Source organism: Mesoplodon bidens (genome assembly GCF_964165515.1).
Source record: "Mesoplodon bidens genome assembly, chromosome: 3".
NCBI lineage: Eukaryota > Metazoa > Chordata > Mammalia > Artiodactyla > Ziphiidae > Mesoplodon > Mesoplodon bidens.
In genome coordinates, this window is record NC_138178.1 from 118796015 (window position 1) to 118811147 (window position 15133).

The following is a 15133-nucleotide window of genomic DNA, read 5'->3' on the forward strand; positions in this document are numbered from 1 at the left end:
ATTTAGGCTGCACCGGGTGTTAGTTTTGGCATGCATGTGGGATCTAGTTCCCCAATCAGGGATCGAACCCAGGACCCCTGCGTTGGGAGCGCAGAGTCTTACCCACTGAACCACCAGGGAAGTCCCTAGAAGGCCCAAATTCTTAGGTCAAATTCCCTGGGAAATAGACTCCGAGATGGATGCATCCAAGAGGTTTACTAGGGAGTACTCTTGGGAATAGCACCTGTGAGAGAATACAAGAAAAAGCAGGACTGGGCAGAGAAGTTGAACTGTGATCCAGTTGCAACAAAGGTTTCAGGTGATTCCATAAGGAGCTTTGAAGCTGGAATGGCCTTTCAGGCTTGTCCTGAATAGAGGCAAGGGGTTGGGCCTTTTTCTCCTTGCATGACTGGCTCATCTGGGGTAGTGTAAACTTGGGCTAGGTTAGGCTAGTATTTACTAGAGACAGTTGCTATTTGTGTGTGTGTGTGTGTGTTGTACGCGGGCCTCTCACTGTTGTGGCCTCTCCCACTGTGGAACACAGACTCCGGACACGCAGGCTCAGCGGCCATGGCTCACGGGCCCAGCCGCTCCACGGCATGTGGGATCTTCCCAGACCGGGGCACAAACCCGTGTCCCGTGCATCGGCAGGCGGACTCTCAACCACTGCGCCACCAGGGAAGCCCGACAGTTGATATTTTAATTACTTGATTCATTTAATCCTCACAACACCTCTATAATGCAGGTACTGTCATTATTCTCATTTTACAGATGAGGAGACTGAGGCATAGAAAGGTCATCCTATTCACCCAAGGTCACAGAGCTAGTAAACGGCAGGATTAGGATTTGAACCCAGAGTGTTTGGCTCCAGCGTCTGTTGTTAATCACCTACGATGTAGCAATGCCAAAAAATACTGTAAAATTGCAATTCTGAAGTTTATTTTTGTAAAATTCTGAGCTTTATTCTCATTTCATAATGGTGATATCCAAAGAGCAGTGTATATCGCTGTTTCATACCTTCAGATTAAAAAAAAATAGCTTCACCATTTTTCTTCTTGATGATTTGGTTGTTTTGTGAGATGAGCAAGGGGATCACTGCTTCCATCGGCTACATGCAATATCTCAATAAAAGAAGTCTAAGTGGGGACTTCCCCAGTGGTCCATTGGTAAAGAATCCACCTTCCAATTCAGGGGACACAAGTCCGATCCCTGGTCGGGGAATTAAGATCCCACATACCACGGGGCAACTGAGCCCGCACAGTACAACCACTGAGCTCGCACGGCTCAACCTGAATGCCGCGGACTACAGAGCCCATGTGCCCTAGAGCCCGCATGCCACAAGTAGAGAGAAGCCCACGTGTCACAGCTACAACCCAACGCAGCCAAAAAAATGAAGTTTTTTTTTAGTTCAACTTCTAACCAGGCCTTCATGCTTTAGAGTCTTTGGTTTGTCTGAGCTGTGACCATGTGCTGTAAATTCCCCTCCCTGAAAGCGCTGCACAGCTGCATATGTCCATTCAGTGTACCCTTACCAGGAGCAAGATTTTGTGGCCATGTACCCCTGCTCACTAGAGTTTATTTGCAGAATATACTCAATACTTGATTGCCTCTGCTTCTGAATTTCTTCAATTATTTGATAATAAATAAATCCTAATGCAAGAGGATTTTCATTTAGGTTTATATCATTAACCCTGAAAAGTCAGTTATGATACAAGTGTTTGAGATTAGGAGTTTTTGCTCTGCTGTTGAGCTAGTTGTGTGGCCTTGGGAAAATCATACTCATCCATTTTAAATGATTTCAGAGAAACAAGGAGTTTTTATATATTAATGTCCATCGTAACTTTTTTCTTTCAGGAATCTGACTTTCTCTGTCTTCTTGGAATAAGCTACACATTTGAAAATGAAGATAGTGAGTTAAACAGTGATAATGGTGAAAAAATATATCCATATGAAGAAGGCAAGGAGCCCAAATCTAGAGTATATGAAAGTGATTTTCAGATAGACCTTGGCTTTTATTCAACTTCTGAAAGTACTTTGTTTGAAGACCAATTTCCAGCATCAGAGGCTCCTGAAGATATCAGAAGTACTAGTGAATCAAAAGACTGGGAAGCAGTAGAAGCTGGAAATGTGGAACAGTATCCTATTCCAGAAGGGGATCATGTCCTACCATCCTCAGCTATTCCTGAAGTGAAAGGATGGTTTGGATTTGGAAAGGACCAAGCTGGAGAAAAGACTTTTGAATCAGTTACTGAACCTCTAGAAGAAAGCTCATTTCGAAGTAGAAAAATAACAGTGGAAGATGAGAATGACCCAGAGGGATTAAACAATGGTGAGCCCAAAACAGAACATAAGCAAGAACTTGAATCAGAATTTGATTCAGTGCCAAAGAAACAGTCTGAACTAGTGTCTGAGTCAGAGCACATCCTCAATCCTCAAGACACTGGTTGGTTTGGTGGTGGATTTACAAGTTATTTTGGTTTTGGGGGTGAGGATACAGGGCTTGAATTATTGTCCAAAGAAAGCAACCCACCATTACAAGATGTTCCTAGTTCCATATCCTCTGAGGAAGAACCCACCGTTCCGTGTACAGAAATATTAACAGAAAAAGAAGACACAGTCACTAATGATAGCTCAATTCTCAAGCCAAGTTGGTTTGATTTTGGTTTTGCTATGCTAGGATTTTCATATGCTAATGAAGATAAAATTATATCAGATGATGGAAAAAATGAAGAAGGTGGGGGAGATAAACATGGACAACCTCCAACAAGTGAATTTGACCCTGATAAGGAACAAGAAATAAAAATAATAAAAATTATGGAAACTGAAAATCAAATAGGCAAGAAAAGGGTCTTAGAGAAAACAGATGATTCTGATACTTTACCATATTTTAAAAAGTTCTTGTATACTTTTGACAACCCCTGGAACTTCCAGAACATTCTAAAGGAGACAGAATTGCCATTTCCCAAAGAGACACTGGATGAAAATAATGGAGGTGAAAATGATAAAAGAGAAGAATTTTCAGTTGAGTATTACCCCACAGATAATACAGAAGATATGATGTTGAAAAACGGATACAGTCAGCCAGGTTAGTATAAAAATATCTATAATATGATTTCTTTTTAAAATATAATCTAATTAAAAAAATTATACAGCAGGTTCTTATTAGTTATCTATTTTATACATATTAGTGTATATATGTCAATCCCAATCTCCCAATTCATCACACCACCACCCCTCCCCCCCCACTTTCCCCGCTTGGTGTCCATACATTAAACATAATCTATTTTTAAGAGTGCAAATCATATGAAACATCCAGGAATCCATATTTCTCAAAATACTCAATAATCAACAACAACTTTATCAATTACCCTTTTATCAATTTCTGGTTTACTATGGGATTTAGTAGATTTTAATATCATAAAATAAAATCCCAAGGGACAAAGAATGATTGGCTATATATGGATATTTCAAGGAGATCTCAAGGTATTTTACAATAAGCTTTAATCAAACTATTATATATAAACAGGTTAAAAATATAAATAGTGCTAAGGTGTTTTTTTTTTTTTTTTTTTTAACAAAAGCAATTTCTGTTCCCTCTGTCCATTTCTACTTCTACCTCTGTCCCAGGGACAATAATTTCCTTTATTTATTTATTTATTTATTTATTTATTTATTTTCTTTTTGCGGTACGCGGGCCTCTCACTGTTGTGGCCTCTCCTGTTGAGGAGCACAGGCTCTGGACGTGCAGGCTCAGCGGCCATGGCTCACGGGCCTAGCCGCTCTGCGGCATGTGGGATCTTCCCAGACGGGCACGAACCCGTGTCCCCTGCATCGGCAGGCGGACTCTCAACCACTGTGCCACCAAGCAAGCCCTCCTTTATTTTTTTAAGAAAATTTCTTTTAGTGTTTATCTCTATTTTCTAAATAAAATATTTATATTCTTCTTTGACTAACCTATTTTAGATGATGTTCATTGACTTCCTGTTCTGTTAGGTGAGAATTTTTTCTTATTTGCACTCACTTTTTAGCTCATTTACACTTTCCCAATATAGCTATATCTGAATGGTGTTCTCAGAAACCTAAGCTAAGGTAATTTAAAATTGTCTTGATTCCTGAATGATATTTTATTCTAGATCTATAGCTCCTCCCCCCAAGAAGATCTATGATAACAAGGGTTTTCTTTAAGTGTACAAGATAATAAGGAAACTCAAGCAAAAACAATGTAAAAAGTTTTCATCTTTCTTCAAGTCTCTCAATTCTAGGAGATCAACAGAGGGCAACAGAAGAAAGCAGAGTATCAGAGGATACTTCTAGATCTAGATGTCCAGGTATCTAGCAACTCTTATGATTAAAAACAAGTGGATAGCATTTTAAGTAAAGAATTATATAACATGACTTTCCCACATCTCCATTCTGATGTCTCTATGATGGACAGATTAGAAACCCAACAAATATTGGCCAATAATACAGAAACAATCGACCTAGAATGACAGAAAAACTTTCACAAGAAGAGATCAACAATGTTGCAAACTCAGAAGGAAACACATTTCACTAGTGCTGGTTGATTATCTTGAATTTCCAGAAGAGCTATATGTTATTTCTTAATATTCTACAAAATATGAGTTCTTTACTTGATCAACATCCTCAACCAGAATATAGACTTTAGATTCTAACCCTTTTCTAAATAAGAAAGGTGGTGTGATGATTTTCATGACTGAAAACATTAGAGACCTAGATTTTCAAAGGCTAGAGGAAATTACTTTGTTCTAAGCTTGTTAGATCCTAAGGGAATATTTGTGAAAAAGCAGATGAGTAATTGGAAAGAAGAGAGACTAAAAGAAAACAATATCAGACCCAGAAATACAGTATTCAAAATATAGATATATAAAAATATTTTAGAGCTTATTTATAGAAACTTCAGGGCATTCTGAATATCATTTTAGTAGAATTTATTTATCATTTCATATAGTGATACTGGGAGAATTTCTAAATATGAATAACTTGGTAGATAGTCAAATGAGAACAGGGCATTTATGCAATTATAACTAGTTTTGAGGGTCTTTTATAAAAATGTTGAGAAATTCCTTTAAGTTTCAGAAAAAAGATGTCTTACTATATAAATACTTCAAAACATTTCACTATTAATTAAATGAAAAACAAGCTGGGGTCATGCAAAGTTTGTTTTAAAAAAAGAATACTAGGGACTTCCCTGGTGGTCCAGTGTTTAAGAATCTGCCTTCCAATGCAGGGGGACGCGGGTTTGATCCCTGGTTGGGGAACTAAGATCTCACATGCTGCAGGACAACTAAGCCCACGTGCTCTAGAGCCTGAGAGCCCCAACGAAGAGCCTGCACGCAGCAACGGAAGATCCCGCATGACGCAACAAAGATCCCAAGTGCTACAACTAAGACCCGACACAGCCAAATAAATAAATAAATAAATAAATACTGAAAAGAGAAAAGAAGAATACTGAAAGAGGGATTCAGATAAAACCACAGACTCTATTTTCTCAATATTGGAGAAATAGCTAAAATAGACAATATTTTCAGATAATTTCAACAACTCTTTTTTTTTGCGGTATGCAGGCCTCTCACTGTTGTGGCCTCTCCCATTGCGGAGCACAGGCTCCGGACGCGCAGGCCCAGTGGCCATGGCTCACGGGCCCAGCCGCTCCGTGGAATGTAGGATCTTCCCAGACTGGGGCACAAACCCATGTCCCCTGCATCGGCAGGTGGACTTTCAACCACCGCGCCACCAGGGAAGCCCTCAACAACTCTTTTAGGGAATAACATCACTGATCTTGAAAAAGCATGTGTGAAAATCTGAGGTTTGAGATAACCACATTTACAAAAAGCTAATATCCTGAGATAAGAATTTACGAAACAGATAAATTAGGGAACAATTATTTATATTACAATATTAATAGATCCTAAGGGAATATTAGGATATTAGGACTCTATTTTACAAAAGGACTCCAAACTGAGCTTATTTAAATAATGAATTTCCCAAGTACAGTTAAATATGAAAACTATTCATTATTTTATTTGAATTAAAATTCTGTTTATTAATTTATTAACCATTGTAAGAAAGTCATATCTGTATCTAATGTGCTTTTTAAAATTGAAGTATTGTTGATTTACAACGTTTCAGGTGTACAGCAAAGTGATTCACTTATACATATATAACTGAATATATATGTATAAGAATATATGTATATTCTTTTTCAGATTCTTTTCTATATTAGGTTATTATAAGGTATTGAATATAGTTCCCTGTGCTATACATTAGGACCTTGTTGTTTATCCATTTTATATACAGTAGTGTATAACTGTTAATCCCAAATTCCTAATTTATCTCTCTCCCACTTTCCCCTTTGGTAACCATAAATTTGTTTTCTATGTCTGTGAGTCTATTTCTGTTTTGTAAATAAGTTCATTTGTATCATTTTTTAGACTCCACATATAAGTGATATCATATGATATTTGTCTTTCTCTGACCTACTTCATTTAATATGATAATCTCTAGGCCCATCAATGTTGCTGCAAATGGCATTATTTCATTCTTTTTTATGGCTGAGTAATAGTCCATTGTATATGTATACCATCTTCTTTATCTGTTCATCTGTCGATGGACATTTAGGTTGCTTCTATGTCTTGGCTATTTGTAAATATTGCTGTTATGAACATTGGGGTGCATGTATCTTTTCAAATTATAGTTACAAATTATAGTAAGTTACAGACATGTGTTTGCTTACTTGGGACTTTCATCTTTTAAACAATGCTAAGTAAGTGACAGCATCAAAGCCATGTGTTAAATTCATAACTCAAAGAGCAAAGTTAGACATTGAATAATTCAGTTAGGACTATTCTTTAATATTGTTTTTCAGGGCTGCACTGATACTTTTCTATCCTTGTCTTAAAAAGTAACTGAGGAATAAATCCCACAATTTACTTGAATACTATAGCTCAGGCTAGGACTAGTTAGAACTTCTTTTTTTAAATCCTGTTTGATTAGTTCATTGAATCAGGTGATCAGTTTAAACTATGTTTGAAAATTGAAGTGTCTTAAATTGATGGCTATTTGACATGGTATGCACATGTATGCATATGATGACATGGTATGCATATGATGCAACATTACAAATGTGTAAAATTATGACATATATGTTTCTTTATTTTGGGGAAGGGTGATCCTTTTTATTTTTTATTATTTTTTATAAATTTATTTATTTAAAAATAAATTTATTTATTTTTTATTTATTTTTGGCTGCATTGGGTCTTTGTTGCTGCGCACGGGCTTTCTGTAGTTGCGGCAAGCAGAGTCTACACTTCGTTGCAGTGTGTGGGCTTCTCTTGCTGTGGAGCATGAGCTCTAGGCCTGTGGGCTCAGTAGTTGTGGCTCACGGGCTCTAGAGCACAGGCTTAATAGTTGTGGTGCATGGTCTTAGTTGCTCCGCGGCATGTGTGATTTTCCTGGACCAGGGCTCGAACCCGTGTCCCCTGCATTGCCAGGCTGATTCTTAACCACTGCGCCACCAGGGAAGCCTGGTAATCCTTTTTAAATGAAAGTTCTTGAGATGTACATATATATCTTCATATATACAGGGCCATGAGTCAAAGGACGCAGATGCACTCCAGAAGGTAGAAAAGGCAATGAAATGGGTTCTCCTCTAGAGCCTCCAGAAAGAACACACAGCCCTGCCAAAACCTTGGTTGTAGGATTTCTGATTTCCAGAACTCTAAGAGAATATATTTGTATTCTTTAAGCCACTAAGTGTGTGGTAATTTATTACATCAGAAGTAGCAACTGGGGCTTCCCTGGTGGCGCAGTGGTTGAGAGTCCGCCTGCTGATGCAGGGGAGGCAGGTTCGTGCCCCGTTCCGGGAAGATCCCACATGCCGTGGAGCGGCTGGGCCCGTGGGCCATGGCCGCTGAGCCTGCATGTCTGGAGCCTGTGCTCCGCAACGGGAGAGGCCACAACAGTGAGAGGCCCGTGTACCGCAAAAAAAAAAAAAAAGAAGTAGCAACTAACAGAGGCTACAAATTTATGTTTTAATGAATTCTTTCCATAATGAAGTATCACAATGCCCACAAGATTCAAAGAATGACCTGACTAGAAAAAAAAAATAGGAAGCCCACAACAAAGCAAGCATGTAAAAAAAAAATCCCAAACATTTCTCCTTATTTATTTGCAGATATGGTCTCTAAAATAGAGTTATCTATGAGAATTCACGAAGAAGTACATTTCAAAACTCTGTCTTCTGAAAATAATGATGAAAAATCAAAAACATCACTAGACACTGAAAGGCCTACTCAAGTGGAAATAGACACATTTGTGGAAAATGCCCTGTCAAACAGTCAGATCTTTTCAACTGATTACTCTTTGTCTTCTCAAAATTATGTTGCTCAAAAAGGTAAGAAACAAGCTATTTGTTCTCCAATGCAGCAAGTAAGGAAAAAATTAGATTCAAAATTATATCGTATCAAGTGTTAACATATTTTTATTTATAAATTGACAGAAGATGCTTCTGAGTGTCAGATTCTGAAATATTTATTTCAAATTGATGTTTATGATTTCCTGAATTCTGCGTTTTCACCAATTGTATTTCTTACAGAAAGGGTAAGTTGACGTTTTAGATGTTTTTCAATAATTTTACCTATTTTACTAAGTATAGGAACAGCTGAAAATTATGTTTGAGTGAATCCTTCCTATGTGAGTGTTACATAATATTTCTCTTTACATAAGATCTTACATGTAAACTTTCTCCTTACATGAATGTTTTGTTGCATGGATGTTGTTAAGGATTTTTTCTAAAACTTTCCTTAAGCTTTGTTGATCTTGAGCATTTGGGATTTTTCCTTCTCCTTTTTTTCAAATCAGGGGAAATTACACTAAGAGTTAACTCAGAAATAATATGAACTGAAAATTAATCTTAAGCAAATTATTAGTATTTGAATGACAGCTGTGACCTCAGAATGGTGTAATGTGAGAATCTTGCAAAAGCAACTAGTACCTCAAAATTTAACAAGTCATAACTGAAATTCTAAAATCTGTCCACTTTTTCATTTATTGTAAATCCTATTAAATTCTGTCTCATTTATTGTAAATGAAATATTGCAAAAGGACCTAGCTGTAGTACTTGGCACATGAGGCCTTTTACAAATGTTTGTTCCTTTTCTCATCTACTGCTACCAAATAAATAATTGAGGAAGTACTTTTGTCTTCTCATTTACATTTTAAGATGAAATTTAACAGTGGTTGCCTTCAAGGAGTTCACTCTAGTTGGAGGACACCAGTGAAAAAAATGAAATAATTATAATATGGTGCCGTAATAGCCACAGGATGCTACTGATATACAGGAGGAGCTGCCTAGTAGACTGATTGGAAGTGGTAGGTAGAGAGGGTGGGGAAGAGGATCCTGGGAAAATGTCCCAGAAGAGATCTTACTTGAGCTGATATTGAAGAAAGAGTAGGAGTTAGCCAGGCAAGAAAGGATAAACATTCTAGGTTGAGGAGAGAGCATTTTTATATATTTATTTATTTATTTATTTATTTATTTTTGTGGTATGCGGGCCTCTCACTGCTGTGGCCTCTCCCGTTGTGGAGCACAGGCTCCAGACGTGCAGGCTCAGCGGACATGGCTCACGGGCCCAGCCGCTCCGCGGCATGTGGGATCTTCCCGGACCGGGGCACGAACCCGTGTCCCCTGCATCGGCAGGCGGACTTTCAACCACTGCGCCACCAGGGAGGCCCAAGGAGAGAGCATTTTTAAAAGTACAGGAGTGGGAGAGAGCTTGGCATTTTTGGAGATCTATAAACAATTCAGTCTGATTGAATACAGGGTGAGACTGAAGTTGTATACTGGGATTATGTAAAAAATAGCTTTGCATGTTATGATAGGAAGTTGAACTCTATCTTTTAAATGATGGGGCACTATTGAGGAATTTTAAGTAGGGAGTGAACTGAAAAATTTTCATTTTTAAAGTCTATCTGTCAACATTGTCAAATAAGAATTGAACCGGATAAAGACCAGAGGCAGGGAGGCCAATCAAGAAATTATCACTTTAGTTCAGGAAATAAATGGTGAAGGTCTAAAACAGGGTTTATAAACTCAAATGAAATGAGTGCAGCACAGGTAAAGGTGAGAGCTGTAACCAACTGGAGAGTGTATGCCTTCTCTGAAACATGTAGCTGCTACTTACCTTCAGCCTCGTTTTTGCCAGATCTTCTGATATTTCAGGAAAAGTTGGAAATCTGGGTTCTTTTGTGTGAAATCTCCCAATTTTAAATGCTGGCAAATATTTAGATTAGAAAAAATATCATGCAGCTCAGACAAAACATTCTGTGGGTTGGGTCTGGCCCACTAGCCACATTTTTTAACCTTTGGCCTAATATCTGATAGTGGTTGTTAAAATGATTGGAAGGACAAACTAGGTAGATTTTTGTAGATAGAATTCATTGGATTTAATGATTGATCAAATGTAGCAAGGAGAAGAAAATGCAAAAATGAGGATAATTTACCAGATTTTTAGTTAGGGTGACCAGGTGCCACCGACTGTAAGAGTATTTGTGAAAACTAGGCTTAATGACACATATTGTTTTGCTTTCAGAGGCTTCCTCCTTACTTTATTTCTTTGCTGGTTTCCAGAGAGTTGACATTACTTGGTAAATAAGTTCAGAGAAGTGATTAATTTACTCTGTATGATTTGGTGTTGAAGATGTTGATTAAAAACATTACTTAGAAATCTGCTCTAGCATAGGAGAAAAGGAAAACTAATAATAATGATGTAATTTATAAAAATAGTCATAATAAAACTTTCAACTACCCATTTAATTAATTCTACTTATTAGTATGTCCAACTGACATAGCCCTCACTTGTCATCCCCCTCTCCCATAAATTATACCAGTGAAGTTACTAAATTAAAAAATAATTTAGTAGTACACCATATTCACCTTTCATATAAAGTGCTTACTTAATACAGGCTATGCTAAGTAAGCTTACTTTTGTGGACTCATTAAATATCATCAAATACATTTTACTTGAACCATTTTGGTTGAAATTCTTCAGACATGAAAATATTGAACTTAAATTTGTTAATTATCTTGTGACCTTGGAGAGTCACTTGTTCTCTGGGGAAGTCTTGGTTTAAAACTGTAATATCAGTAGCAGAGACTAGATGACAGACTGGTCATTGGCTGGCTTGAGCATTGTTTAAAAATTATGAACCAGTTGACTACATTTAAAAGGTTAGTTCATATAAAAATCTGGATTTCTGCGTTCTCTTGAAGAAGTAGAAGACTGTAATACATAGTCTTCCGTTCTTCTGTGGCAACAAGAAGCTCAAGCTGAATAGCGCTTGCACTGAATAGACATGCAGTTTTCATTTCCCTATACTTATTTCAACTGTTTGGCCTCTATACAGCTTTAAGTTCATAATGTTTGGGCTAAATGCTCTGAAGAGTTTCTGCCAGGTCAGGAATGCTAAGTCTTAGTGGGTCTATTAAGCATCCATAATAGCTGAAGTAAATGGAAAATTTGAGCAATTTTCCAGTTAAATGTAGGCAAAAGTGTTTCCTTTTCTTCTTGCCTAAATGCTTCAGGTAACTGTTTCTATTCGCTGATAATTTTAGTTAGATTTTGTATACAAAATACTTTTTTTGAATTGTTTAAGTAATAGGAATCAACACCACTTTTTAATCTATTTTATTTTATAATTGAGGAGGCTCTTTGGGTTCTAACCTTTATATATTCTTAACTAGAATAAAAAATATATAAATATATTCATTTATATGTGGAATAAACAATGGAAATTCCCCAGCTCTTGTTCAACAGGTAGCTCCTGATTTAGTATGTTCTGAGAACAACCCTTACATCACTAGTGCAGAGAATGAAGATGTGGCTCAGCATGTTTGACTTTCTTTTGAAGGACTAGATCGTACAGCCTGTGACACTGACTGTTTAATTAAATGGGAGTAACTAGTGTTTACAGTTTAGCAACAGGGCCCTTCATAAGGGAAATCAGTTTCTAGGTTGTGGACAAGGTTTACTGGTTACCATGTTTCCAATGTGCTTGTATGCTTTCTAGCAGCTGTCACAAACACTAACAGCATTTGTTCTCCATTTCCTTTAAAGTAAGCTTATATAAGATGGCAAAATCCCATATCTACTTAAGGAGGACAAACTTTGATATCTTTCACATGGTAAAAATCATGTACTCTATATGAATATAATATAGAATAAAACATTCAATTTTATTTTTATCAGTTACCTAATTTAGTATTTCTCTTTTCAATTGTAGATTTTAAGAGGGTAGTACTAGGCATGACATTTAAGGAAGAATTAATCAGGAGTTATGTCCATGAAATTAGATTATTGGTTGGTAGTCACAACTCCACCTATAGCACCCCTTTGCCACACAAGTGTCAAAGCAGGATCACAGTGTGGAAACACAAGAGTGCAGGATGTATTAGAATCTGAAATCTTTCTCAAGGATATGAGGAGCTTAGTAGAACTTTATTTACATATTAGAATATATTAACATGAACCTTTTAAAAAATGGAATTGAAACATCTAGAGGAAGAGGTAAGTTTCTATATGACTATTAAATGTGCAGAAAAGAAATTAGGTTTGAACCTGGCATTGAGTTTAAGTTTTACTGTTTTTGCCATGGGGAAACTTGTAGATTTTTCTTTTAAATTTCATTTATCCTTTTGTCCCTGCTCTATGTTTTTAATATTTGGAATGGTAATTATTGAAAAACTAGAAAAGGACACAGACTGTCTCAGGGAGGGCAAAGGGATTTTTAAAAAAATGTTTTACATTGTAAATAAATCCTGAAAGCTAACGATTCTGGAGTTCCCTGAAAATGTTCAGACTAACTGAAGAATTTTCATTCAGTAATACAGTGTTTTAATTGAGGCATATGTTGTTGTTCTAAGATCCTTTGAAATTCTAAATTTTGGTTATGCTTCTGTTTAGATTTTTTAAATTAATTAATGAATTAGTTTATTTATTTTTGGCTGCATTGGGTCTTCGTAGCTGTACGCGGGCTTTCTCTAGTTGCAGCGAGCGGGGGCCACTCTTCGTTGCAGTGCGCAGGCTTCTCATTGCAGTGGCTTCTCTTGTCGCGGAGCATGGGTTCTAGAGTACAGGCTCAGTAGTTGTGGCTCGTGGGCTCCAGAGCACGGGCTCAGTAGTTGTGGCGCACGGGCTTGGTTGCTCTGCGGCATGTGGGATCCTCCTGGACCAGGGCTCGAACCCATGTGCCCTACACTGGCAGGCGGATTTTTAACCACAGCGCCACCAGTGAAGCCCCTTCTGTTCTGATTTTAGTGAACTATTCACATAGTTTAGTTTCAGCACACACTGTCCAACACATATGAAGGTTGTGTAATACCTTAAAAATGGAGAATCATTAAGCAATTTCTGCTACTCTTTGCTACTTGTGAAAGTTCCTGAAACTCCTTAAGCTGATGTGGCAAATGAGAGAGAGCACTTTGAGTTCCAAAAAACTAGCCTGCATTTTGGTCCTGAAAATCACTTGCCGTGAACTTGGGCCATTTATGGATTCTTTTTGGCACAATAGTTCTGTTGCTGCTAGAGCTTAACATTAGGGAAGTTTCCTAAGGATCTAAGATTCTGTTCAATTATTGAGTTCTCTCGGGTGATTTGTTTAGGAAGAAGTATCTGTGGCTTTTTGAGTTGCTTCATTAAGGACTTCAAATAGAAGACTCAGAGATGGGTGATCCTTTACACCTGTGTTAGCTAAAACCCATTCCCCAAGAACAGATCCAGCCCTGGGTATTTTATTCGACAGACCTAAATATAGGGTCCTAAATTTAGAGGGCAAGATGCTACTTTTAGCTTCCCTTCCTCAGAGGAGAACAGCACGCGCCCAGCTAAGGTCCATACGGGTTTGATTTAGCATTTGGGTAACTAGGAGCTCATGGAGTTTAAAGAGTTTTGCCCAGCAAGTGCCCAGGTAACTCAGGTAAAAGTGAGTAAAGCCCTCGAACCCTTCGCTGGGCAGAGGAGGCCCGATCGATGTCCTCTTGCGTGGGAGAGGTTAAACTTTGCCCAGAACACAGCTGACCCGAGACGCCTTCCTGTCCAAAGTCCGGACACGGTTGGCAGGAGGCGCGGGCCCTGCAAGCCATTTTCTGACAGGAATGAAGACGGCGGCCGGTTTCCCTGGGCCGGCGGGCTCCCTCAGGGTACGACGCCGTCAGGGCTTCCGTGGGGTGCGGACAGCAGGCTCTAGCGGGGCTGCGAGAGGAAAGCGATGGGGGCTGGGGCTGGGCCAGGCGCCGGCACCCGGGCCGAGGGGGCGCTTCGCGCTCACCCCGCCGGGCTACTCCGAGGGGCCTCCGGGAGAAGCCTCGTCGCCGGCACCCGAGGTGGGGACTCCTGAGACCTAGTCCTGACGTTCGGGGCGGTGCGGCCCACACCACAGAGCAGGCCTGGAGGTCGAATCCCATTCTCTCAGCCCCAAGCCTCTCGATTTCCAAGGTTTGGTAGCTCCGCCAGGTAGAGCCCCGGCCCCTTTAAGAGAGAACGACCGGGACACGTCTACTAACCTCGCGCGAAGTAGGAGGGGGAAATTAACGGAGTCCTTGCGACCCCGCCTCCGTGCGGAGGTCTGGCCGAAACCAAACCGAGGGGTAGGGCGGCGAGGAGAGTGCAGGTCGCAGGCTCATGCGGGCGGGCTTGGACCTTCGGATCTTCAGGACGCAAAGCGTAACCTAGGGGCTGAGGCTCCCCTGCTGGGCAGCGTGGACACTTGAGGCCCGTAGGCGCCGTTCATCTCTGGCACCTCCCCGCAGCCGGCTCCGCAGTGGTCTGCTCCGGTTGCCGGTGCGGGTTTGGGTTCCGGACCGAACGCTGCGTGTCCGGTACCGCTGGTGGTGGCTCGGCCAGGCCCTGGATACGGCGCCGACTGCCAGGGCAGCCTTGACGCCATGGAGGGCCCAGGGACTGTCTCTCAGCCGCATTTGGGGCTGGTCCTGGGACAGCTTCGCCGGGTGAGTCCAGGCGCGATCCGGGTCACTCGGCTCAGGGGTCGCGGGAGCCGCCCGGGGAAGGTAGCAGCCGACTTTGGCTTTGGGGTCTCAGCGGCGGTGGTCGGAGGTCCTGAAGCCAGTTCTCACCTGTCG

At 39.8% G+C, this 15133-nt stretch overlaps 1 protein-coding gene across 6 annotated transcripts in view; it reads left to right on the forward strand.

Annotated features, from left to right (window-relative positions):
* MIA2 (MIA SH3 domain ER export factor 2) overlaps positions 1-15133 on the forward strand; it is a 111431-nt gene that overhangs the window by 6027 nt on the left and 90271 nt on the right. For 2 of the 6 annotated variants that reach the window (XM_081228826.1, XM_081228827.1), the window contains exons 4-6: positions 1834-3064; positions 8174-8392; positions 8498-8598. In XM_081228826.1, the coding sequence (XP_081084952.1) occupies positions 1834-3064; positions 8174-8392; positions 8498-8598 (1551 nt within the window). Of the gene's footprint in view, positions 1-1833; positions 3065-8173; positions 8393-8497; positions 8599-12509; positions 12564-14105; positions 14195-14254; positions 15002-15133 lie in introns of those variants that run through there. The other 4 variants (XM_081228831.1, XM_081228829.1, XM_081228828.1 and 1 more) reach the window with 4 other exon arrangements.